Source organism: Cyprinodon tularosa, unplaced genomic scaffold (genome assembly GCF_016077235.1).
Source record: "Cyprinodon tularosa strain WSP-4 unplaced genomic scaffold, ASM1607723v1 ctg258, whole genome shotgun sequence".
NCBI lineage: Eukaryota > Metazoa > Chordata > Actinopteri > Cyprinodontiformes > Cyprinodontidae > Cyprinodon > Cyprinodon tularosa.
In genome coordinates this window covers 318,746-346,142 of record NW_024038957.1, presented here as the reverse complement: position 1 = coordinate 346,142, position 27,397 = coordinate 318,746, and the positions used below count along the sequence as shown (strand labels likewise).

General features: G+C 39.3%; 1 protein-coding gene across 2 annotated transcripts in view; it reads left to right on the top strand.

Annotated features, from left to right (window-relative positions):
* fbln1 (fibulin 1) overlaps positions 1 to 27,030 on the top strand; it is a 51,525-nt gene extending 24,495 nt beyond the window's left edge. Inside the window, exons 12-17 of one of the 2 annotated variants that reach the window (XM_038288562.1) lie at positions 1,716 to 1,835; positions 2,008 to 2,139; positions 2,254 to 2,377; positions 8,180 to 8,325; positions 9,528 to 9,668; positions 26,504 to 27,030. In XM_038288562.1, the coding sequence (XP_038144490.1) occupies positions 1,716 to 1,835; positions 2,008 to 2,139; positions 2,254 to 2,377; positions 8,180 to 8,325; positions 9,528 to 9,668; positions 26,504 to 26,643 (803 nt within the window). In that variant the 3' untranslated portion in view covers positions 26,644 to 27,030. Of the gene's footprint in view, positions 1 to 1,715; positions 1,836 to 2,007; positions 2,140 to 2,253; positions 2,378 to 2,861; positions 3,527 to 8,179; positions 8,326 to 9,527; positions 9,669 to 26,503 lie in introns of those variants that run through there. The other variant, XM_038288563.1, reaches the window with a different exon arrangement.
* Positions 27,031 to 27,397: the final 367 nt, after the last annotated feature.

Sequence of the window (27,397 nt, the reverse complement as noted above, 5' to 3'; positions counted from 1 at the left end):
CCTCCGGTAATAAGGCAACCATCCACAGGTGTGTTAAAGGGCCAACGAGAACCAGGTGCCACCTGGTGGTGGAGCGAGAGAACACAAAAAACGCAACCCACACAAACTGTATTCCTAACAGTAACGACAGATTATGATCTCATTAATCTGTTAGTTTTTGATTGCAAAGGTAACTAGATTTACAGGATTTTCTTTATATATGTTCAACTGGAGTGCCAATGTTGTGACACTTTTAAGTGTGCATTTAAGGTTTCCCAACAAGTGGAGTTCATGATAGTTGGAAAAAAAAAGGTACAGGGTGCTTCTCCACATGTTCCTTTGCTAGCGCAAAGCTCATCTCACCAAAGCACACTGTTAATTGCAAACAAGCTCAATCTGAAGAAAGTACACAGTTCAAGTACTGCTAAAGTACCAGAAGAGTTTCCTTTTGTGATTACTTTTAGTTTTTGTGAGCTTGAAAAAAGAAGTATATTATCAAACGCAATTGTTTACTTTTATATGTACATGGACATTAACAACGTCGTATTCCTAAACTATGTCCAGTAGGTCATAGTTTAGAAATAAGGCATCCAGTTCCTTTCATCTGGGAAGTTGTTCTATAAGGTTGAGTTCAGGACTCAAACTTTACATCCATGAAGCCATGGAGGTATTGAAACGTCCCAAATTAATTGATTTTAGCTTCAAATAACGGTTACTATGGAGACAGGATGAGCCCTATGATGTAACTTTGTTCTAGTTTAAAGCTAGTTAGAAACTGATGGTTGAAATTCTTAGATACTCTGATCAACTTAAGGGTTAAAGCATGAGTATAAAGCATTCATAAAGGACCTGGATTACATATGTTTAATAAACATTTTAGGGGCTAATACATGTTGTGTTTATTGTAATTTAGTTAAAAATATCACTTCTGTTTTTTTCTCTGCTAAATACATGTACTCATGGTTATATTTGTATTGAATCATTGGGGTGAATTATAATTCTGCAATGAAACATCATTTAATCTAAAGGCCTATTTACACATGTTGATGAGGAGAGCCAGAAGTGGGGTGGTTTATGAGGACATATCAGCAGAGATGGGAAGTAACGAAGTACAAATACTTTGTTACTGTACTCAAGTAGATTTTTCTGATATTTTTACTACTTATTTTTATGGTGACTTTTTACTTCTACTCCTTACACTTTTACACAAATATCTGTATTTTCTACTCCTTACATTTGAAAAAACTGGCTCGTTACTTTAGTTTTGAATCATTTCAATGGAGTTACCGTTATTATTTTTCACGTCATCAATACCAAATTCAATCTAATTGGATGGGAATCTACGTTGCATTTGACGCACCACTACAAGATGAATCGACAGATTTGGCGGTATTCATCATTGCAGCTTGGTGGCGGTGGCGTTAGCATAGTAGTATGGACGACGAGATGATTGAAAATGAACACAACGGAGATCTAGTTCTACTGGCAGACATCCATTTAAAATGTAGGCAACGGCATGAAAAAAGTGGTTTCTACTTTTACTTTTATACTTTAAGTAAATTTACAAGCCTGTACTTTGTTACTTTTACTTGAGTAAAGAAGTTTAATCCGTACTTCCACTTTTACCAGAGTATTTTTTAACACAAGTATCTGTACTTTTACTCAAGTACGGAAAGTGAGTACTTTTGCCATCTCTGCATATCAGTGACCTGGTGGGGTCTTCTCTCTCTCTGCAGATTTGAATGAGTGTGAGACCAACCCGTGCAGTCAAGAATGTGCCAATGTGTATGGCTCTTACCAGTGTTACTGTCGCCGTGGTTACCAGCTCAGTGACATAGATGCAGTAACTTGTGAAGGTAATCCAACTCAGACGCTTCTGATTTTGGGAAATGGTCAAACCTGTTGTCCACAAATGCTATGAGAGACACTTCTAAGTGTTTTAATGTTTAAACATACAGTATTAAATAAGTACAAATGTTTTCTGAATATATGCCCTTGTTTTTCCTCGTTTTTTTGTGATTTATGCAGATATAGACGAATGCGCCCTTCCCACTGGAGGCCATATTTGCTCCTATCGTTGCCACAACACACCCGGCAGCTTCCACTGCTCCTGTCCGGCCAGCGGCTATACGTTGGCAGTGAATGGGCGGGGTTGCCAGGGTAAGGTGCTCCTACAGTAATGTTACTCTGTTTGTGGTATTTTTATTTTTCAATTCTTGATGAAATCTTTGAATTCTATCTAAAGAACTTTTACCGCCCCCTTTGCCAATCTAGATATTGACGAATGTGTTGCGGGAACTCACACATGCACCGAGAATGAGAGCTGCTTCAACATTCAGGGAATTTTCAGATGCCTGTCCTTCGACTGTCCAAAAAACTACAGACGTGTTGGACAGACGTGAGTATCTTAATGTTACATTTGTTGTCTTAAAACAAAAGTAAAATAGCAGGTCTTATTTGAATCACACAACAAGGTGGACAAAGGCTACAGGTTTGGCTTGAAGAGGCCATTTAATTTACTCCTTATTCAGAATTATTTCAAATGAAATCATTGTCCGTCATTCTCATCCTGCTTTATGCTGAATGATTTTAGAATTTGGCTGTAGCATGTTCTCTCCTTTTAAGAGGAATAATAAAATTCACATTGACATTATTTACCTTCCACTTTTTCCCTTTTCTAACTAAGACTGTGCCCTCAGCCTTGTATGAAAACAGTAGACCATCCTGCATGTCCCATCAGGAGTACAAAATCTGACATCACCCTGTTAATTCTCATGTTTCTATTACTGCATGCAATGCATGGTCATTGAAATTTACAGCTATTTTTCCTCTCCCTGTCAACCCTTCCCCCTCCCTCTGCCCCCACCCCTCTGGTCTTGCAGTCGATGTGAGCGCTTGCTTTGCAATGACTCTGTTGAGTGCCCGATCTTGCCCTTGAGAATAACCTACTACTACCTCACCTTTCCCACCAACATTCCCGTCTTCACCAATATCTTCCGCATGGGCCCCTCCCACACAATGCCCGGCGATGACATCCAGGTGGCTCTAACTGATGGCAATGAGGGGGGGTTCTTCAAGGCCGAGCGCACACCCACCGGTGGTGTGATGTCAGTGGCGAAGCTCATCAATAAGCCGCAGGATTTCCAGCTGGACCTGGAGCTGAGGCTGCGCCGCTATGGCACTCTCTCCATATACCTGGCTAAGGTCCTGGTATTTGTCACCCAGGAGGAGCCCAGAGTACCATACAACCCCTACCAAGAATAAATGTATCACCTGCTGAGGATTACACAATATATTTTACAATTAAACAGATTGTGAGAAACATGATAAAAAAATGTAGATTACTATATTCCTAAGGTACAAATGCTTCAAATATATTTGCAACTGAAAAAAAGATGTTTGAAAAGTCTTAAATAAATCATAGCACAGATCAGGGTGCTGTGACCGATTCCAGTCTCTATTTTTTGTAATATCTTAATTTGGTTGTGCAATTTTATTTGATTTTAAATTGCTGTAATAAACAGTACTTACAAATATTTCAAAAATATTTTGATATTACTTTTTCACATTTTGAGCCAAACCCATGTTTTTGAGTGTGATAAATGTAAGGAATGGTTTTTGCATTTTAAGAAAAACAACAAAAATATAAAAAATTAGATTCTTTATTTGTTGCTTTGATTAGCTTTTTAAATGCTCCTGTAGTAACACCTTCCTCACAAAAGAGGGTTTAATTAGTTTTAACCGGTAGCAGGTATAATATAATAAGTTTAAAGTTCCACACTGGCAAGTTATGCTAAAAAAAAAGAAAGAAATCAACCAATACCTGTTTCTCAGTCGTCTCTTCGTGCGTAAATCTTGACCCCTCCTTCTACTTTGATTGCAAAATCTCAGACTGAAATGTGAAACATCCCACAGCGATGTTTTCAAAAAAACTTTTCCATCCTGCTTATTCTGGGTAGTGAAAAGTTAAAACTTGTTTTTTCCCAAAGCTTGTTTTTGATAAAAAAATTTAAACTGTTTTCTTGGTAGAATACCTTTACGGTAAGGAAAGTTTTCTTATAGCTATTTCCTGACACAGGAAGATTGACATTCAGCTTTTCTTGATTTTCAGCAGAATTATTTGTATCTTATAAAAAGATGATTTTCCAAATGAATAAATATAATCAAATGATGGTTGGGCCTCTACAGTTTTCTATGCAATATTTTGCAATTGCAAAAAAGAGTAACTTGTTTTGTAGCTTTTAAAACGTTATACTAGAAGGCTCAGTAACAGTGGATAACACTGTAAACATTATTACAGAATACACTACAAATGCATTTTTGGATTTTGACAGCATACTTTTGCCACTCCGTTATGTCTCTGTATATAGTTTTTTAAAACTCAAAAATGTGTTAAGTTTCCAAAAAAAGTATTTGATATTTTCAGGTCTTACAACTAAAACCTTTAAAATCTCTCTGTATCATAAATTATATAAAGGTTTTTGGTGTTCTCTTTCTTGTTTAGTTACTGCATTGTCATAACAACAACTGTAGGTGGCGGCCTAGGTCTGGGTAAACGGTTAAATGGTAACGACCCAAGCTTGCCTTGAGAGTGAGCGTAACCTGATGACGGTTGCATGATAAATCCTGACATTCTGCAGCCTTTTATGGTTTTGGTGCTGGATGAACACATTTCTATTAAAATGAGATAGAAATAACACATGTTTAAGTCAAATCATGCAGTTGATAATGGTGCATTGTGGGGGTTTTAATCTAATGCAGCAATAGAAACCATTAGGTTGGGAGGCCAAGTCACAGTTGTAGGCATGAAGTGTTCCTTCACATAGTTTCACATTTCTTTTATTCCAGTGGTTTTAGCTGAGAGAAAATGCAGCTGTGCATGCATATTCCCCGCTATTCCATTCTAATGTATTGGTTAAGTGATTAAATTCACATGGACCTACGTCGATGAAATTTACTAACAGAAATCACAAAAAGTGTGCATGTTAAATTGATTTATAGACAGACAGGTGTCATATTCATTTTTATCAACACACACTTCACATCGTCATGCACCACATCTACATCTCTCTGCAGAAGTTGTTTTGGCTTCCATTACATTTAATGTGAAATGCAAAGATTTCCATCGGGTACTAAGAGTGCAGAGCCCAAAGCAGACAGATAATCCAGAAGCAGGCAAAGTAAGTGACATGCGATGAGATGCAGCAGCCAAGGAAGAGGGGTAACATGAGTATAAATAGTTTGACATGCTGTAACGCTGCTGCCCAAACCCGGCAGCTTTTATTAACTGTAAATTCAGATGTCCTGTGTTCCTTCTGTCCTAAGCTGTCATCCCTGTGAGGATGCACTTGGTTCCTAAAGGGGATATCCTTAAAATAAGAGGCCCGAGTTGCGCAGGGTTTCTTCGCACCCCCATCCCCTTTGACATTGAGTTATGGGGCTCTTGGCTCTGGCCGGTGGTCTGAACAATTTGTGGTGCAGCAACATCACCGCACCCGAAATGAATGATGCCCTGCAGTGTTTGTGTTGGGGCTTTATCAATGTGCAGACTATAAATAATAATTACCAAAAAACTCTGGGCCTTAAGCTTGACCAGAGCACTTTTATCCAAAAAGAGTGTTTTTCTTTCTGGTTTGTAGGTATGGGGGTTTTCTCCCTGGCTGAGCCACGTGAGGTGGGAAGTACCAAGAAAGACGTGCATGTGTTCATGTGGCTGAATGCATATTTGCATGGATGAGTGTTTTTGATTTGATTTGTTTACCTTGAATCACTGCCCCTGTTTCTAGGTGCCCACCTGTATGTTCAGTTTCAGGCACAAGTACTCATTCCCTCAAACTTTTGTTTTGTTCATTTTGTCATTGAAATTTTATGGAATAAACCAAGACTAAAAAGCAGCTCAAAGTGAGCAGGTACTGACAAGATGGATGGTTTTCAATGTCCGTGAGGTAAAAAAAAACAAAAAAAAAAAACAGATTTTTTTATACACCAACTTTACTTTATTAAAAAGGGGCAGCCAATCTGTGAGGGGCTTGGAGGTTTGGTTGAGAACATTAGTTAAAAAAAACATTGCCACAACTAAGTAGCACACCACACAGCTTGAAAGTAAGATTGTTAAGTTTAAAGCAGATCAAATAAATAAAACAATCAAGCAGGATTTAATCCACCATCTGAGAATGGTATGCCACCGGGGCAAACCTACAAAGACATTGTACATGAGTTAAATCAACAGAGTTTAGAATTAATGAGAGAAGCCACCAATAAGCTCAATAAAGCTTTGGATGAGCTGCAAGGACCCACTACTCATGTAGAAGAGTTTCTCAAGAGGACACCTTTGAACTCTTTTTCACATCAACATCTGTAACGCACCCTTATAACCATGACAAAAAGCGTCATGCCGAGGAGGTTGCCTTGATTCAGCAGAAACAGAGATATATGTCAGAGTTTACGGGAAGATTGATAGTGCTAAATTAAGGCAGAAGTGGAAGAAGAACTCTTGCAGGTTAAACTCCCAGCATGGAAACAACCACAAACATACAGCAAGCAAAACATTAGAATGGTTGTCACAGTTATGTCTGAATCTAACTTAAACCTATAGGCACGGATTGAAAATAGCTTTTCACAGACATCCATCCAGTTGAGCTGGAAAAATAATGCCCAAAAGATGCCCAAAGTCTTTACATCTATAAGACCTACTATATACTTTATGTACACTGAGTGAATGAATACACATACAGGCCTAACTTTTATTAAATTTTTGTCTTTTTAACTTTGAAACCATGCATAATTTTCCATCCTCTTCACATTTTGTCATAATAATTTGTGAGCCAGTGCATTAAAACAATATATATTGTTTTAATACCCAGTGCATTAAAATATATATGTAAAGGTTGAAGATCGCACAAAAAAAATTCTGAGCAATGAATACCTTTGCACCACCCTGTGAGAGGGAGCAGTTCACGCTTTGCTGTCTTCTCATAAATTCAATCTCTACCTCAACAGCTTTCACCTCATCCTCCAGAGCCCTGCTCAGGCAGTGGTATTATAAACTAGTAGAACATTTTGTGGGTTTGGCCTGGACCAAAGCAAAACTTGGACCCGCCCGCTAATTGCTAATTACAAGCCCCTATAGTGGCGGCTTGACTTTTTTTTCAGGGGCTCCTCTCCACGCTGTCCATGAAAAGAACACTGCAACTCAAACTTTCAGCTGCAGCAGATGGGTCCCGCGAGGAGCACCAGAGCTCCACAACACCGTGACTCACATGTGGCTATATGGCCGCCTCTGAACATTAAATTGACCTATACATGGCAACTCGCATGTTTTTGTAAGCCAAAAGAACCACACACTGACATGTCTTCTCTGTGAAGGCCAACTATGAACAGCCTAATTTAACATCAAAGGTTCTTTTTTTAAAGGTTGCTCACTGTTACATAGACAAAGTGTTGATTTATGAGGGTGTAAATTCCTATAAAGCATCTCGTGAACTCATTTACAGCGGACAGGAAGTGGAAAAGTGATGATCTAGGTGGCGTTGGCTTCATGAACCAGTCATGGCCCTCCACTGTCTCCGACCTGTCACTGATTAGTCTGTGAAATAAACAAAGTCCTAAATAATAGGATGAGAGCTGCCCCGGGGGAGAGGACAGGGAGTTGTCGAGTCATGTTGCTCACAATTTAGGAGTCTGTTAGAACATTCCCTTGCCACATAAATCCTCCACAGGAGATTATCTGATGTGAGGCTGGGGATACTTGGCAAATCCAAATATTTTCCTGAGCAGGTTGTGGATCATTCTTTGTGAGTGCAGTGATTCATTTCCCACACAGCTTGACACAGGGTATCAGAAGAGCATCAACGGCGGCACGAGTCTCCACAAGCAATAAAGTCTGCCTGTAGCATGAGCTTGCACCATTCCTGGTTTATTTTTCTTCCTAACCACTTGGATTTTGGTTATTGCTAATGCTGAGTGCTATATCCAGCACCCTAGCTGTTTTGAACAAATAGTGTTTGTTTAGCAGCCATTGAGGGAATCCCACTGAGTTCTTGATTATGTAGTGGGCAGCACTTTAGAGTGGCTTGTAATTCTGAGCTTTAAAAGGCAAAAGTAATTGACTCTAAAAACTGGAAATAGAAATCACCTAAATATTGGAGGTCTTTAGTGTCTGTGATACTTTTTGGAGTATTCTTTGTTTTCTCTTTCATAGATCCCAGAGGCTTGAACGTTCTGACACCATCCGCTGTATAAAATTATGTCAGCCCAATGACATCACCTGTGCTCTGGACCCCATAGTCTCCTTGTCCCACACCTTCATCTCTTTGCCCAGCTTCAGAGAGTTCACAAGGCCAGAGGGTAGGTACATGTTCTTTATATTCTCATCCTTTCTCTTTTTGTTGGGTCCCTTGGGTAAAACCAACACAAGAAAATGCAAAAGACGAAGTACAACAACAGACCATTGCCATTAAAAAGTGAATTTGTTTCTTTTGTGCTGAGCTGAAATTAGCAGCATGTCTGCTATCATGAGGTCAGTTTTATTTTTTTCTGTATAAGAAGTTTATAAACAACTTGATCTCAGATCCCAGCAAACTGACCAATTTATTAAAGTCATATAATACAGTCCAATTAGAATGTGACCCAACAGTCTAATTGTTTAACACAATGGGTTACATATGAAGACACTTTTCATTTTCGGTCTCTATCTCTAAATAATAGATTAACCATAATTAACTTTGTCTTTTGGTTGCATTTCTCTGGTCACGCCCAGGCTTGATTACTGCCAGGCTGTTAAACCAGGGAATCACCTAAATCTCAGACTTTAAGTAAAAAGACAAAGTAACTTCTGGACAGGTCACCAGTCCAGGAGTCATACCTAAGCGCAACTTCAGCACATTAGCTTAGCAGTGGAAGGAGGTCAGAGTACCAGGAGAGGATGTACAAATGAGGTCAGGTTGTTGTAAGGGAACAGTGCAACAAACTGCACCACTATGAAGCCCAATGATAACATTAAGAAGACTAGAGGATCCCTGAAAGAACCATTTGACCAGTTGTTAGTAATCACAAGTTCCCAAAGAGTAGAATAATCTGCTTCAACAGTTTATGTTTAAAATAGGTTCCTGGGCCTTTTCACAATCCATGACTACATCTTATCCGGTGTAAATACTAACTCTGGCTGCCCTTTATCTTAGAGTCAGTGCCATGCTGTCTTAATAGAACTAACCACTGTAATCATTTGCAGACGGTGACAGCTGACAAGCATCTACTGGCCTGCATGCAGTGCCTGTCACAGACACTCTCATGCAGAGGGTCTCAGAAAATTAAGCTCCTGTCATCTTTCATAAGCTCCACATTGGGGTGTAAAGGACTCAAAGCATTTTAGTTGAGGAGTGGTACTGAAAAGCTTCAAACTCTCTTTGACCCTCTTAGTATACAGCAAACATAGACCCTGGCAATCGTTCAGTGTATCATATGGTACAAGTGTGACAAAACTATCCCAGAGTCCTTATGAGGATTTAGGTCTTCAAAGCATTTGTTTTCTCCTTTATTGTCTCCAACAGAAATAGTTTTCCTGAGGACAACAGTTCGGGCTTATGGATCGTACCACTTAGATACTTATGACGTCAGGTTTGAAATTCTCGAGGGCAACATTGAGAACGCCTTTGACATCATCAAGCGGCTGGAGAATGGACTGTATGTGGGTGAGTAGATTCATATAAAAGCAATTTTGTTACGTAACATTTACCACTAGAAACAGCACTCAGCTTTTCTTAAAGGATGCAGTATTAGTTGCTTGATGACGTACGGGTACAGGAAACTATCTTGAGCAATAATTAATAGCCATTGGACCAATGACCTCCATTTATTTCATAAATATGTAGTCAGTCTCATTTACTTTAATGCAAAAGTACCCAGAAAAGTCAAATTTAGTCAGCAATAATTGTTCTCTTTTGCTTTAATCACTGTATATATATATATATATATATATATATATATATATATATATATATATATATATATATATATATATATATATATATATATATATATATATATATATATATATATATATATATATATATATATATATATATATATACATGTTTATATATGTTCACATATATATATATATATATATATATATATATATATATATATATATGTGTATATATGTTCACATATATATATATATATATATATATATATATATATATATATATATATGTGTATATATGTTCACATATATATATATATATATATATATATATGTATATATATATATATGTATGTATATATATGTATATATACGTATGTATATATACATATATACATACGTATATATATATATATATATATATATATATATATATATACATACGTATATATATGTATATATACGTATGTATATATATGTATATATACGTATGTATATATATGTATATATACATACGTATATATATATATATATATATATATATATATATATATATATATATATATATATATATATATATTTATACGTATGTATATATATGTATATATATATATATGTATAGTTCAAATTTGCAATTTCCTTCCCTTATACAGGGGACAGAGCTGACATGTCGGTAGCTTTCATCAGATGAATACAAGTTTGAACCTTTGTTCTGAAAATACTGTGGAGAATTGTTTTGTCTTAGCAGGGGAATGGAAACTTAACAGAGTTAATAAGACGGTGAATGGAGAAAATCTACAAAATTATCCAGATAGAATACATGTTAAAGTTTGTGATGTTGTCGGCTTCAACTGTTCAACAGTTTATTAATAACACAGAGAGACGTGTGAGTTGCTTTGTTGTCCTGAAATGTTATCATAACTTTGTAATTGTTAATAGACTGCAACCCTGCAGTATCATTCCTGGATCGCATTTAGAATGAGCTGAAAATGCAATCTAAGAAGATGTGTCATAATAATTGTTTCTTTTGGTAAATGGCTTTTCCATCCTGTATTTCTCGTTTTAACCGAAGGCCCCTATAGCGCTAAATGGGTTGTCAACACGGAGATGAGGGTGCTTTCAGCGTGGGTTTTTTTTGTTAAAATGTATGTCGTTTCCGTGCTTATTTGCAGACAGGGATGGTTGTGCAAAGACAGTTTCTTTTTTTTTTATGGATGCACATGTTAGATGTCACATCTGCCTTTACATAATAAGAGAAGATGAGGAGGAACAGCATCATATGTGGAGAAAGAAAAATGTGTATGTCACCAGTTAATGCTGGATTATGAGCACACTAATCTCTTTCTCACTTGTGAACTTGTAGAAACAGATGTGTGCTTATCAAACACGCCCAAATTCACAAAGAGAGGTTTGAGAAAAATTCTATCTGGGGTTATAATTCATACAGATCAGAGTAGATTTTATAATTGCATGCACTTACTTTAAATAACATGCTTTGCTGGAAAATTGTGTGATTCAGCATCAGTAATGACCTATGCATTTGTGTGTGTGTGCAGAGCAGATCTTGGTTAATTCCCTGTTTATATTAGTTGTCATTTTTATAGACAATAAGTTTGTGTGCACTTGAAGGAATGCAAATAAAACAGCAGAGAGCATAAGAGACACAAACTGAGACAGTAAGACAATGAGAGAATGAGGAGAAAATATATATGCAGAAGTAATCCTGCCCTCTGCGCTTCATGTGGTTAAATGTATTGTTCCATTTCTTCACAACAGACCTCAGTGTCTCGCCGAGCATTAGAGCACTTAAACCGACAACCACATCAAAGGCCTGTTTTGTAGGAGACGTTATTCTCCCAAACCCATCGGTTGCTTATTGGATGCAGCTTAATCCATCTTAGCAGCAGTTTGCTCATCACATATTTAGGTCGAACCTTACCACCCACCTCCGTTCCACATGACCTAAGGTCACTGACTGCATGCTGTGAAAAATGGCTTTCATGGTGTGATAAATATGCTTTTTTTAATTATTTGTGCAGCTAGTCCTTTGGGTTTCAGTTGTTAGAGTTGCACAATGTATGAGACCAAGCGATTTGTCACATAAGGAAGCTTGGTTTCCATTGTCTTCTGTGACTATCAGTTGTATAACGGGTTGGTGGGAAGTGAACAAGCAGCAGACATTCAGGCTCCAATCAAGAACGTGTGTCAGCTGAAACTACCGTTGGTCATAAATTTTTTGCTTTTTTTTGAGATACTGAAAGTGACAAACAAGGAAATGAGCAATCCGAAATATCTAAGACCAGCTTAAAAGTGAATTTTGTAAGAATATTTGATCGAAAGATCCAACTTTTTCATTTATATATACATATATAATATAATATATACATATTTATAAATGTGTATACATTTTATTGTCTTTGATACATTGAAATGTATCATTTACCATCACTACTTTCCCATTTTTACTTGTTAAGGCGAGCTCAAACAGAATTTAGATAGTTTTTCTTTTTATTAGTGAAATACTGTCTTTCTTTAACCTATGCAAAGGATGCCTATGGACACGTTTAATTAACTTGAATCAGACAGCTCTGTTAATTCTTTCACTGTGTATAAATCCACTGTAGAGACAATTGGAGGACAAATGTAAAATCAAATAGTCAACCTGCTTAGTCATTCTCTGGATTTCCCTGAATAACTCCTTTACATTAGTGATTGTCATGGGAGGACTTCACTGAGCCATTAATCTTTTCTGTGAGAGAAAAAAGTTTTTATTATGCAGTCCTTTTTTAATCTTACTGGAAACAGCACATAATATAGAGCTCTTTCTTCATGAGACTCATTCATCATCTGGAAAAACTGTACGTTTAAGATGGCAATGCTAAATTCTGGTCATTTTTCATATGCTGGTGTAAATATGACTATGTGGCTAACTTAAACTCCTCTGGCGTAGACGGAGAGCTGAAAGCAAGTTTGATGAATAAAGAGAAGAAGGAGTTTGTCTCTTTACAGGTAGTCATGGCAAGGTCCAGCCAACGGTAGCTGGTGGAATGTAAGCTCTTAGTGTGAGACGTGACTACTTCTAACCTACTGGAGCTTTTGGCTTTGACTTGTGTTGGCATGAAGCTGGGGAAAGCCATGGAGATAAGCAGACAGTTAACTGCTATGCTCTTAGTGGTTGATGAATCCTGACAAGGCTGCTAAGGGTCCACCAGAGAGCGCCAACCCCTTGAGGAATACTTGTTCTAAAGATTTATAGAGGTATTCAAAAGCAATGTCTTCTCCAACCACCCATTCCACAGTTGAAGACGCAGTGGTCCCCTTCGGGTGGTCGGCCACAGTCAAACTTACCCATAAACAAATAATGATGCAGAGACTTAATCACTGAAGGGACATACCACGTACACAGAATGAACGCAAAGTACATATTACTTGCAATAAAACTGTCTGCATAAGTCATCCTGATCCATTCAACATTCTTGTTTTATGGGATCTGTTTAATTTCAGCTCGTCGTTAAGTTCAAGCTCCAAACATTGAGTTCTTAGAAACATTTTGTTTTGTCTACTTAACTATCAAATCTACTAAATTGTTGGCGCTATTGCACACATTTATCACTTGACATTATGATTCTCAAAAGGAATCTGTTTATCAACCTTTTTTCAATGATTATGATTTAAAATCTCTAAGCACAATTTAAAATTTATTAATCTAACCTTTTCATTCAGGCTATTTATGCTCCTAAGCCAAGGCTTTTGGAAGAATGGATGTGATAAAGTTTACTCTAGTCAAATCGGACTAAAATCTAACCAATTGGCCCATATGTGAAACGGTATATAACTTTTCACCGCTCTCTTTTAACGCACTGCCCTTACATTGAAACATGAAACATAGTGGTGGCAGTATATATATATATATATATATATATATATATATATATATTAGGGATGGAACGGTTTATGAAAACCGTTCGATCCGTTTGTTAGACTGTCTCGGTTTGGTTCGCGTGTGTTGTGTTCGGTTCATGCGCTGCGCCTGTTTCTCATAGGCGAAGCGTTTTCACTCCAGAGCAGAAGGTGGCGGTACTGCGACCAAAGCCAACCACCAGTAGTAAACAAGAAGAAGAAGAAGCCAAGCAGCAAAGCAGGGTGTAGCAGAAAAAAATCAGTTGTTGTGGAGAATTGTGTGGGTATGGCGAGTGGGAAAGAACAGGAGTTGGAAGACGCGCTAGCAGCACTTTATAGGTCTGCTGTATGGGACGGAAAGAAAGTTGTGGATAAAAGTGCAACAGTGTGCAAGCATTGTGCAACACGTTTTGTTTATTCTAACAGCAACATGACCAACAATTCATGCTAACCCCTAAATCCCACATACTCCATCAGCGCTCCACTCCGCTTCGCCCCGCTGCGCTCAAGATAGCCTGCGCAAAGCAAAGCCTACAGCCTCCACTGTGGCTCCCGTCCGCTCCCCTCTGAGTTCCTTGGAGATCGTAGAGGGCATGCGCGAGATGATTAAATTCTAAGCAGGAAAACATGCGGAAATGATCCAGGGTTTCCGCGAATCATTAAAAATAATTACAATTCATTAATTTTTTTGGATTTTTTCATTAATTTCATAAAAAAAAAAAAATGTCATACATTTTTATAATTTTTATAAATTTTCTTATTTTTCGGTGTAACAATAAACATATACCGGACCGAACGCCACAGCTACAGTGATCCTAGAGATGCTTGGCTATAAGATAAACACCACAGGCCACAAAGCAGAGCCCCCATGGAGGAGAAGGCTGGAAGCCAAGATCAAGGCAACACGAAGACAGGTTAGTCAGCTCTCAGACCTGCAGAAAGGTGTAGGGAAAAGGTTACCTAAGTACAACAAGCTGTCCATTCCTGAGGCTCTAGAAACTGCCAAACAAAGACTCGCCGCCCTGGCCACCCGCCTAAAGAGATACAAGGGAGAAGCAGAAGCCAGGAGAATAAACCAGGTGTTCTCCACCAACCCATCCAAAGTGTACTCACAGTGGCAGGGTAATTCAAGATCAGATCCACCCAGGGCTGAGACTGAACAGTACTGGAGAAACATATGGGAGAAGAAGGCATCCCACAACACCAATGCTCAGTGGTTAGAGATCTTAGAACAGATCACAGCAATCTCCCAGAACAAGAACCAGTAACCATTACAACGGCAGATGTCCAAGAAAGAGCGGCAGGTATGAAGAGCTGGACAGCACCAGGCCCTGACATGATCCACACCTACTGGCTGAAAAAACTAACCGCACTTCATGCACGCCTCGCAGCACAAATGAACCAACTGCTGATGGATGGGACCCACCCAGAATGGTTAACCCAAGGACGGACAATCCTGATCATGAAGGATACCCAGAAGGGAACAACCCCATCCAACTACCGGCCAATAACTTGCCTATGTACAACATGGAAGCTCCTGTCAGGCATCATAGCGGCTAAGATGAATAGGCACATGGCTCAATACATGCACCCTTCCCAGAAGGGAATAGGCAGTAACACCAGAGGAGCCAAGCACCAGCTACTAGTGGATAGAGCAGTCACTCGAGACTGTAAGACCAGGCAGACAAATCTGTGCACTGCCTGGATTGACTATAAGAAAGCCTATGACTCAATGCCACATACATGGATACTGGAATGCTTGGAAATGTACAAGACCAACAGGACTCTAATAGCCTTCATCAAGAACTCAATGAAGCTGTGGAAAACAAGTCTGGAAGTCAATGCAAAGCCAATAGCACAAGTCACCATCAAGTGCGGCATATACCAGGGTGATGCACTATCCCCGCTGCTGTTCTGCATAGGCCTGAACCCCCTCAGCCAGATCATCACAAAGACTGGCTACGGATACCAATTCCGAAGCGGAACAATCATCAGTCACCTCCTCTACATGGATGACATCAAGCTGTATGCCAGGAGTGAGCGAGACATCGACTCACTGATCCACACTACCAGGATCTACAGCAACGACATTGGGATGTCATTCGGACTGGACAAGTGCGGTCGCATGGTCTCAAAGAGAGGGAAGATGATCAGAACCGAGGGGGTTGAACTACCAGAAGGCCACATTACAGATGTGCAGGACAGCTACAAATACCTTGGGGTGCCACAGGCTAACGGAAACCACGAGGAGATGGCAAGAAAGACTGCCACAGCTAAATACCTACAAAGAGTAAGGCAGGTCCTGAAAAGTCAGCTGAATGGGAAAAACAAGATCCAAGCCATCAACACATATGCCCTACCAGTCATCAAATACCCCGCTGGTATAATAAACTGGCCAAAGGAGGAGATAGAGGCCACTGACATCAAGACAAGAAAGCTCCTCACAATGCATGGAGGGTTCCACCCCAAATCCAGCACCCTGAGACTGTATGCCAAGCATAGCGAGGGAGGCCGAGGGCTAGTGAGTGTCAAGACCACTGTCCAGGATGAAACAACTAAGACCCAGGAGTACATCAGAAAGATGGCCCCCAAAGACAAATGGCTTGGTGAATACCTCAGGCAGGAGAAAACCGAAAGCGAGGACAAGAAAGAGGAAGGAGAACCATCATGGAGGGACAAGCCACTGCACGGCATATACCACAGACAAATAGAAGAAGTGGCTGATATCAAAAAATCCTACCAGTGGCTGGAGAAGGCTGGACTGAAGGACAGCACAGAGGCACTAATCATGGCAGCACAAGAACAGGCACTCAGTACAAGATCAATAATGGCCAGGGTCTACCACACCAGGCAGGACCCCCGATGCAGACTGTGCAAAGATGCCTCTGAAACAATACAGCACATAACAGCAGGGTGTAAAATGCAGGCAGGAAGTGCATACATGGAACGCCACAACCAGGTAGCTGTCATAGTGTACAGGAACATCTGCCATGAGTATGGGCTGGAAGTCCCAAGGTCAAAATGGAAGACACCTCCTAAGGTAGTTGAGAATGACCGAGCTAAGATCCTATGGGACTTCAAGATCCAGACTGACAAACAGGTGATGGCTAACCAACCAGACATCGTGTTGATCGACAAACAGCACAAGAAGGCAGTAGTGATAGATGTGGCAATCCCAAGCGACAGCAACATCAAGAAGAAAGAACACGAGAAGCTTGAGAAATACCAAGGGCTGAAAGAGGAGCTAGAAAAGATGTGGAAAGTAAGAGCAGCAGTGGTGCCAGTGGTAATTGGAGCACTGGGGGCTGTGACCCCCAAACTGGGAGAGTGGCTACAGCAGATTCCAGGTAAAACATCAGAGGTCTCTGTCCAGAAGAGCGCAGTCCTAGGAACAGCTAAGATACTGCGCAGAACCCTCAAACTCCCAGGCCTCTGGTAGAGGACCCGAGCTTGAGGATGACACATACCACCCCACGAGGGGTGAGAAAACAGGGTTATAATATTTTGGTGTGTGTTTGTGTGTCTGCCCATGTGGCTCTCGGAATTGATCTGCCAGAGCTAGATGATAGCCCAACAGCTTAGCTTTAAGGCTGATTTATACTTTGAAACTAGTTCATCTGCATAGGTGTCGCAGTGAACAAAAACAAGTCCCCGCCCCCTCCGCAGACACTGCTGCATCTCTCCCAAATTGTAGGTGACCGCAGACAGGGCCACAGACAGGAGGCCTCGTGAAGATGGACCAGCTAGAAGAGCGAGGTGCACGAGAACGCTGGGACCCTTTTTCAACCTGGATCCCCTCTCTTTTTCTCTCTCATGTCCCTCCGTTGTCTGAAAAACTCGCCCCCACTTCCTCACCACCTCGGCCGTATCTAGTCCCACAATGTACACAGGGCAGACCACGCTCAAATTTGAGCATAAATCAAAAAAGTCTGCGTCAAGCTCTCTGTGACACACCTCTGCGGGGAGTATAACCAGTCCTTAAGGGAAGAGAGAAAGAGATAGAGACGGGAAAGAGTACATGAAAATATAGAAAATAAAGCTAAACAGTAAAAATAGACAACACAGAAGATACACAATAACTCCTAGTAGTCTGCCTCTACACCTGTATGAGACGAGAGGAACAGAAAACAGAGAGCATAACAAACAGAGCTTCAAGGGCGGTTGGTATTCCTTAGATATACTGCGAGATATGCGAGCCCAGGGATCTGAGCTCCAAGGTAGACCCGGATCTAACCAAGGTGAACCTGCATGAGAACCCCGTTGTCCGGGGCTAACTGCCAGTGCAGACCCCACAGGGCCAGGAGGCCCAGGCCCAGCAGCCACCCCAAATGTGAAAACGTCCACTGAAGTAACCAACCCCACACCGAGAGAACCGTCAGTGTCAGGCACCTGTCACTGGCGGGGAGCATAAGAAGGGGGAGTAGGCAGGCCCTGCTCATGCTTGGGGCCTAGGATGTTCTGTTGGTGTGGAGGACAAGGCAATCTCCTTACCTGACAAGTAGACAGAAATAACTTCACATTCATCCAGTCCCATTCATATAATCCCACCCGTACACCCATATGGACATATATAAGCACTCAATGGAGATGCACACAGAGGCAAACACTGAAAATATTCTTATACTTCTCATACATACACTATCCTCCCGGGTCTGGGTGCCAGTACCTAGGGGGTAGAGGAGCACAGATGCAGGAGGAGATCCCCAGAACCCCCAGTGGAAAGGGAGCAGCCAAAAAGGGAGGCGGGACCGGGCACCGCCATAGTTAGGAGAGGTATCCAATCCACCTAAGAGCCCCTTAGCCAGTCACAGCTATTCCGGGCCCCCTCATCCATGTGTTGCTCTTATACCCATGGCTGTCTGGCAATCATAACCCAAGTAGTCTCTCCCATGGCACACCAGCCACCTGAACTGTAATAAATTAAATTAAAGCATTAATAAAAAAGCATTTTGTTTAGATGAGCATCATTTACAGAAATATTGGAGCTTATTTATACGTAGTATGTAACACATCAAAGTTTACTCAACAAGCTGCTGCTTTGCTCCATTCAAAACAATTTATAAGAGATTTTGAAAGAAACCTAATTGTAAATGCAGAGAAATCTGTATTTTTTTTCATCTACCCTTTTCATTCAGGCTATTTTATGCCTTTAGGTTATGGCTTTGAAAGGTTACTTGTATTGCTGTGTAAAGCAAAGGTTGTGGTAAAGATAATGGTGTATGTTATGTCATCTCAGCTGTTCTGGCCCACACCTGCTAAAACTGAATACCCACGAAAAGAACATAGCTGTGCCTTAAGGCTACTGTTCAGTGATGTCACCAGTCAGTGGACGAGACAGTCCAACAATAACCCACGAGCCACTAAAGAGATCAGTGACATTGGCTCTCTGGTAATTGACCTTAAAATATCAAGCCACATATGCTGGGCTTACCAAGTTGGACTGTGCATGCATCCCTCTTGCTCTCCACAGTGGTCAAAGTTGTGTTTGGATAGGATGACCTAACCGTCCATCTGTGTACCAATGAAAAGGTTGGAAACACATGATCTTATTCCAGAGGGGTTTGTGTCTTCAGTCTGTATACAGTTGGTCTAGTTGTTGTTCCTGCCAGTTTGGAATAGCTTGTTTTACTAATGCTGTAACAGAGAATAAGAGGTAGCAAATTCCCTTAACATGACATCTGACATGAAAAATAAGAAAAGAGACAAAATCATGACAAAAACAACCCTCTATCAGCAAAAAAAAGTTCTGTTTGAGAAACGTAGTCTTAACTGCAAGCTCTGGCATAGAGAGTTTTATGGGTATAACGTAAGGAATATGATGGACACATTGTATGCTAAGAGGGGCTGGATGGATAATAGCTGAAGGGGGAAACTTGGCTCGTTTAATTGACCAAAATAAAGATGCATGGAATGTGGTGTGCTTTGGGACAGAGGACGGGCAGAAGAATTGTTAACCCAGTAAGCCGATTTTTTTGTTCCTTAAAAAACAGCATCCACAAGGGAAATATTTCATATTTTGGCATATAATGGTCTCAATCGAAATATATTTTAATCATACACACTGGGAAATGGTAGGTGTGCTGTCTTCACTACTTGTAGATGTTTAATACACTTGGATACTTCTATGTGATTGTCTGATTCATGCTTTGTGAATAAATTTACCAAGTGTGCCTAAAAAATTAGCCAGTAGATGTCATTGAAACATGCAAAACATCACTGCAGAAATGTTGAAGTAAGTTGTTTAAACGCTCCTATGTACACAGGGAGTTTGTGCACCACTTGGATTGTCTCCCGCAACTTCCCTGCCATGGAATTGCCATAGCATCATAGCCAGTGTGTCATTAAACAATAATGTGGTGAAGCCAATGCATGCTTTTCATTTGTCTCCGGTGCTAAACCCATTCATTTTAGATTTTTTCATACACTTTCTCGCTGAGTTGTAGAAACCAGAAAACCCTGAAATTGTACTGTTTACATGTAAGCCTTCAATATTGCAGACCCTGTGGCCATAAAGGATGACAAATGCCTACTGGCATTTGTGAGGTTGTCTCAGCCACTCACAGGCATTTATTTGATTTTTTCCCCCATAGTGAATGGATGGATTATACAGCTGTTCGGTGGTGGGTTTTTGGACCATTGGAGTCACCTATGCACCAGTGGCTGATATGTCATTGAGTGGGAAGTGGACCACAAACCTTCTCAGGCCTCCAACTTTTACCCTTTCCCAGGTTTAAGATGAATTTTTGAGGGATTCATTTTTTATCTCCACTGGTTTAGGGTCACAAATAAGTCACCTGTTGTTTGTTAGCAAATCAAAGGAAACTTTGTGGTTTTGCCTCTGGTTCACTTTGAGTACATTAAGGCCCAGCTGTTAGCTGATCCTTTCCCCTCACTGAGGATGCTGGGCTGCTTTTTCTTGGGAAACCTACTGAAAACTGCAGTCATCCAGTTAGGGTTTAGGATTTTAAAGCGCATTAGCTTTAAAAATCTTTGCTTGGAATTTTTTTTACCCATCAAACACATATGTTGTAAGAAAACAGAAAATAAAGCAAATGCTCAATGCCCAAAGTTGTCTATTATAATAATGCCTCTATTTATTATAGTAATCTTAACCATCATTTATGCTTTGTTGCTATGCTCTATAGCAAACAAATTCCCCAATTTAAAGAGCAAAAACACATAAAATATACATTTTCTCCACAGGCTTAGAGAAAGTCTGGAGCAGTTAAGGGATATTATAAAAGAATGATTACACTAATTAGACCGCAAAACAAATTTACAAAACACAAATAGGCCTTAGACACATTCCACATATTGCTGTATTTAAAATCATTACGAGTGTTACCGTGGATGTGTCCTTTGCTTTGTTAAATGTTTTTTTCTATGTGGCTAGACTGATTAGGATGCTTTCATAGAGACAGTTGTGCTTTTTTCTTGTAAACATTAAGATTTTCTAACTCTATCATTCAAACTTTTTAATTAATTTCAAGTATGAATTTTGAGCTTTGAAACTCACTGGTTATTTTTGCTCTTGTCAACTTGGAGTTGTTTCACATCTCAGATGCCTTCTGCCTAAAAACAAGTTTAAGAATGAAATTTCCCCCCTGGCATTTTCTTTTTTAAATCACAGGTGATTTTACAGAAAACTGTGTCAATGATTTTAATACAATAAGATCTAAAGCACGTGCCTCTCTGTCAACTGTCTCCATGCAACAGATTTCCAAAACACTAAAAGAAGTAAGTAATCCAAGTATAACATCAGATCTGTTGACTTTTCTTGTTTGCCCTCAGATCAAAGATGGGAAAGCAAAATAAAAAGAAGGAGAGGGAAGTGAAAACAGAGGAAAAAACAGTTCCAGCTCTACAAGTTTAAGTTTATCCTTCCTTGAGTTTAAGAAGGATTCCTGGAGGAATGCCTTCATAGCTTTATAGCGTGACTGCGACTGCTCTTTTCCATCAAACACATGGGACTCATTTACCCTTGTAGGCCACAGTGATGGTGCCACAAACACCAGGGCCTGCAGGAAGGGAAGAGTGGGAAGAGGGAAAAAAGCATAAGGAGTGGGTGGGGTGATTCGTCGTTTTACAATGCCAGTTTCCCAAAGGACATGGTGGCTGGCGCATTATGGATCATCATTTCCCTTGTTGTGGATGACAACCAAATGTGTTTCACTTCTAGTTTCTAAGTACTATCGAAAGGAGCCCCATAATTCTGATTAATTGAGGCAGTGATCGCTCATCACTTTTACTCAAGCTGAGTTAAGCAATGGAATAATTTTCTTAATAGTTTGAGTTCTGACTCAGTTCTGAACAAATGAAACAAAAGTAAATTGGAAAATGGTTGTTGTAAGCTTTAATACAAGGTCCTGTAATTAGTTGTGTTGCCTGACTGAGCTTTGGTGAGAGCTGTTCAAACAGGCCGGAGCTGAAATGCCACCAACCCTGTGCAGAGAAAGGCCTGCTGACAGCCTGTGTAAACACTTGCATTTTTCCCCCACTATAATCTCATGTTCTCTTAAAAACAGCAACCAGTAGATTCCTAGGAAGGGTATGTTTACCCTTTTATCTTTTTTACTTCAACTTTAATGTGTAGCTGATTTGTGAGGTTTTGTCCATTTATAATGATGATTAGGGACTTATATTTTTTAAATACCATTTTAACAGTAACACCTGACAATAGATAAATTCAGTATGGCATGTTAAGTTAAAACAATGTGATTGCTTTGCTTTTAAAGCTTATAAATAACCGGGTTCCAAATGACCATGCCAACCAGCATCTTATACCTACTTAGTTTTAGAGGGGTTATAGTTCAGAAAGCATCCATACCATGATATTATATCAGCCACAATGTTATTTGTCTCTGGGGCCCTAAAGGTGTCCTCTCTGCTGCATCAAAGGACCGATTCATATTCTACTATAATTAATTCCAGCCTAACCAGACCAACTAACCAGCAGCTCTCTAAAGAGTCCTTTATACGGCCTGTGAAAATGGGGCTGGAGGAGTCATGTTGTTCTGGGTTTAAGAAAAGTCACACCAGGCATTGAAAAATAATACAAAAATGAAAGATTCCCTATACACAGGGTTTTCCTCATTCTATATGTATGAGCTGGGCTTCCTGAGACAGTAGATTCTGTTGGAATAAGCCTATCAATATAGAAGTACATATACCCCCAAATTGCGCATTCTATGCCTGCAAATTATTTAATGCTTTTATTGTGGAATTCAAAAGCAAAATGTGTTTGTGGTGCTATTACACAGGAGTCCAGGGATCATATTCAACGGTTAATTAGGTTTTCAATGATCTAATGAGAGTCACATTTTTACCCATGACAACAGCTTTACAGTTTTGAGTTTCTGTTTAACTAGCATGGAATAATAGCTAAGAAAGCAACTCATTTTTGTTTTTAATTGCATAATTTTTTCTCATGCTACGATGAGATTTACAGACAAAACTGCACATTCATTGATGGGTTGTGCTCCTTTAACCTCTTATCCAGTGAATATATATATACGTGTCTCTTTACCACAAATGTACTGAAACTTATTGATGAGGTACAGAAACCTTCCATCTCTACAGAAAAATAAATCAGATTGGGAGTGGGCATCGATTTTGTTTTAGTGATAAGGCAAAGTCATTCTTGTACCTGCAGGAGGTAGAGTTTTAGATTATAAAAAATATCAAACTTGAGTGTGTTCATTAAGATCAGATTTTCATTTTGAGTACTTTTTCAGGTGACCGTAAAGTTAAATGGACCATATAAATCACTAACATTTCGCTGTGTGATGTAGGACAAGGACAAAGGAAACCTGCAGCACTCTAGGTAAAAAGAGAATACATAAACATAATGCAAAGCAAATAAGTTAAATGTCAAGAAATTACAAAATAAAAACAATTATCTGGTTGTAGTATTTTGCTTTTTGTTTTTTGTGCCCACACTAAACACTTGTGGGTCAGCATTAATGTTGACTCAACTGATCTGAGTATTGGCAAATGATTGTTATGATAAAAGTCTCAGTCATCAGATTTGTGCTGTGGTTTTTCATGAAGCTTTCCCTGACCTCTTGTTTTACTTTCAGATATCACATTTTGGAAAATAACACATCTACTAATAGGTCTTTTTCCTCACTTTCAAAGAAAAGATTTGGTCTCATTCACAAACCAAAGCATATGTGGCTTAACCTGACAACAGCCAGAAGCATGTCTAGCTCCGCCTAGCTCCACTCACATACATCTGGGACACCGACATAGGAATTGCCTTTACTGAAGGCTGGGCCTTATCAGAACTCCTTGCATATGATTGGATATGAGAGCATTCAGTGGGGACACGATGATAACGATGGGGTGCTGCAGTAGTCCAATTTCCTTAACTACCAGAAGAGCCATTTGGTAGATCAAGCTCTTGCCAAATCTGGTCGGGAGAAGGGCGAAAACATCGTTTCCACCAACAAAAGCCTTCAAAGCCGTTCTCTGATGTTCTTTTAATGAAACAATATCAGACAGATTGGACAACACAGAAGAAATAGCAGCATCAATGCTAACGCTTGCTTTCTCGATGCGAGCCGCCATTGTTGTTGGAATCTCACGGATTCTCCACTACGTCACATCCAGGAAACACCCGCCCTGCGTCCTGATTGGCCTGACCATAAATTTGGTTGGGGAAATCCCTTTCAATGAGCGGTGTCCCAGATGTATGTGAGTGGAGCTAGGCGGAGCGAGACATGCATCTGGCTGTTGTCAGGTTATATGTGGCTTCACATATGAGAAAAAAACGTAAACTCACATAGTACATTACCTGGTTAAAGGTCAGGAAATCTAAATACCTTCTGGGGTTAGAGAGAAATTCACAAATCTGTATTACATACCATTCCAGACGCCAGAAAATAGGTCTTGTGGGCACATGTTCAAAAATTGGTTACAGTAATGCTTACAAACTGAAAATACATGTACATTCTTCTGGTTCTCAGAAACGTAAATGGAAATCTTATTTCTCAGGAGACTGGGCTGTGTAACCCTCCTTTATAGCTGACAGTGCTGACCTGGAACCAACCCTGCACACTTGTTAGTGCAGGACCCCCAAATTATTTGTCAAAACTTTTGCCTAAAGCTACTGCTGTGTTTAACATAAATTATATGTTGAGAGAAAAGAAACACTTAATGTATATACGTACAGTAAAAAACTTTAAGTGAAGGATTGGATTTGGACATAGGATCTAGTGTAAGTTTTTTGTTATACATATTTTGGGCTGATACACAGGAGTAAAGCATAACACAGACAAATCTATTGGTAAGCATGATATTGATTAGCAAGTGGAAGGTACCCTTAGTACATAGTTCTAGTCCCACAAACAATTTCTGTCTGATAAGAGCTAAAAAAAAAAAAAAAAAAAAAAAGGTAATTTTTAGAGGAGAGGTGAATAAACCTGACTGAGCTACGCCAGTTCTGTTAATAGAAAAGTATCGTGAAAACCTGCTGGAAGGAAACTATAAAACTATGACCAAATAAGCTGTTTAAATCTCTATAAAATTGTAGCTCTTTCAATATTCTGAGGTGTAGTACACATATAGGTCATAGTAAACATTGATCGTGATTGTCAGGATGTAGTTATGGATTGTTGACCCAAAAGCAGAGGCAGGAAGGCAGAGGTGAATTTCTTCTGATTTAATGAAAGGGAAACTGAAAACAAAGGCAGGTTATCCAAAAATACAATAATGAAAAGGAAGTCCAAACTAACATGAAACCAGGCGTCCAAAAATCCAAAAGAATCAAGCATAAAAACTAGTCAAAACAAACCAGAAACCATGGAAACATCAGGGGAATCACTGTCACAATGAGGAAGACTCAGGAAGACGGAGTTGGAGGAAGTTTGACGAAGTTAGGCAGTGTATGACAAGGACCCAGCAAAGGGGAACTGAAGAGGGAGGGCTTTTAAAGGAGACTGAGACAAAGAGAGGGTTAATGAGGAAACTGGGAGCAGGTGTGCACAGAACAAGAGAGGGAAAGAGCTAGGGAAGAAGGAGAACACAAGAGGGCAGCAGAGAGCAACAAATAGAAACTGGAAATAACAACAAAATGTTAATTAAATTACTGGGACTATAAAACATTGAGAAAAGAAAACTAAACACTCAAAAGAAAACATAACAGAACCCAGACAAGGACAGTAACTGGAAAAAACCAAAGAACAAAGCAAAATGAAAATAAAACCACTAACACTAGAAAACAAGGAGCAAAGCAAGACTGAATACTCAAAAGAAAAACATAACAGAAACAGAAACCTGACAGTGATATTGTAAAGCTTAGGGTTGCATTTAAGGAAGGAGAGGACGATCAAAAATTAATAACCACACTGGTACTGGGAAGTCCTTTAATAAACACAAACTTCACAAACTTTACAAGCCTGGTTGTACGGCTGCTTTATTCTTAAACATGAAAAGTCCAAAGAGAACAGTCAAAACAAACCATAACATTAGAAAGAAAAATAGGAAATGAACATGTCCATCTCTACATCACGTCTCCCTCGCTCTCTACAGAGAAGCAGGAACGCATAGCAAAACCAGAGTATCTTAAAGAGACACTACCTAATTAGGGCTTACAATATATCTGAGGTATAAAAGACAGCGACCATACGACTGAGTTATAAAAGAGAAAAAAAATACGCTGTTAAAATTAATACTGTATAATGCATCTTTCTCTTACTCTAGGTGTTGTTCGCCAAATAAGGTCTCTGACTGGTCCAAGGGAAACAGTACTGAAACTGTCCATGCGCAACCTGACATCCAACGGGGAATCTACCCAAAGCATCATCAATGTTCACGTGTATGTGTCGGAGTTCTGGTTCTGAGTAGAAGGTAGCAGATTCTACAAAACATATTACAACATCTATTCATATCACTGTAAATGTCCCTGTTGTAAGCTTATGCCTTAACTCAGTGTCAAAGGTTAAATTGTCTTAAATAGTTTTTAACAAAGTCATAACTGCTGACTGATATTAAGATTCAAAGCCTATACCAGCTTCTGAGTAAAACTCTGTTTTCTTTTATAACAGATTCAAATAAAAGTGCTCAATTGTGGTCATATTGAGAAATGGTATGTCACATGTCATAGATTTTGAAATGCTGCTTGTTTGAAGTGCATGGATTTGCATAATGTATCTAATAATAATCATCATAACATTCAACTTTTTTGTATGTTTTATTATCAGTATTATTAAATATATTTTTGTATTTAAGCATTTTTCTAAAGAATAAATTGTATTTTATTTACAGTATTTCTTTTACACTATTCCATACCCATCTACAGAACTTTTTCTTGTTCTTTCCGTTTTTCTTTTTTGTAGTAAAACAATGAAACATTGTAGGTTGCTCGATCTTAGCTGGCTTTTCTACAAGCAAGAAGGAGATCAGCCTTACCAGAATAATTATTCTAATCATAGTTTTCCAAAGGTTATTGTACCACTTTAACTTAAGTTGAGTTCTGCTTCATTATTTCATTTAATAATGTTTATGGATCTTAGGCAGCTCCTTTCTTTAAAATTTACACAGATATTTTAAAACATCAATTTTAGCAGTAGACATCTGCAAATGAATATAGAAAGG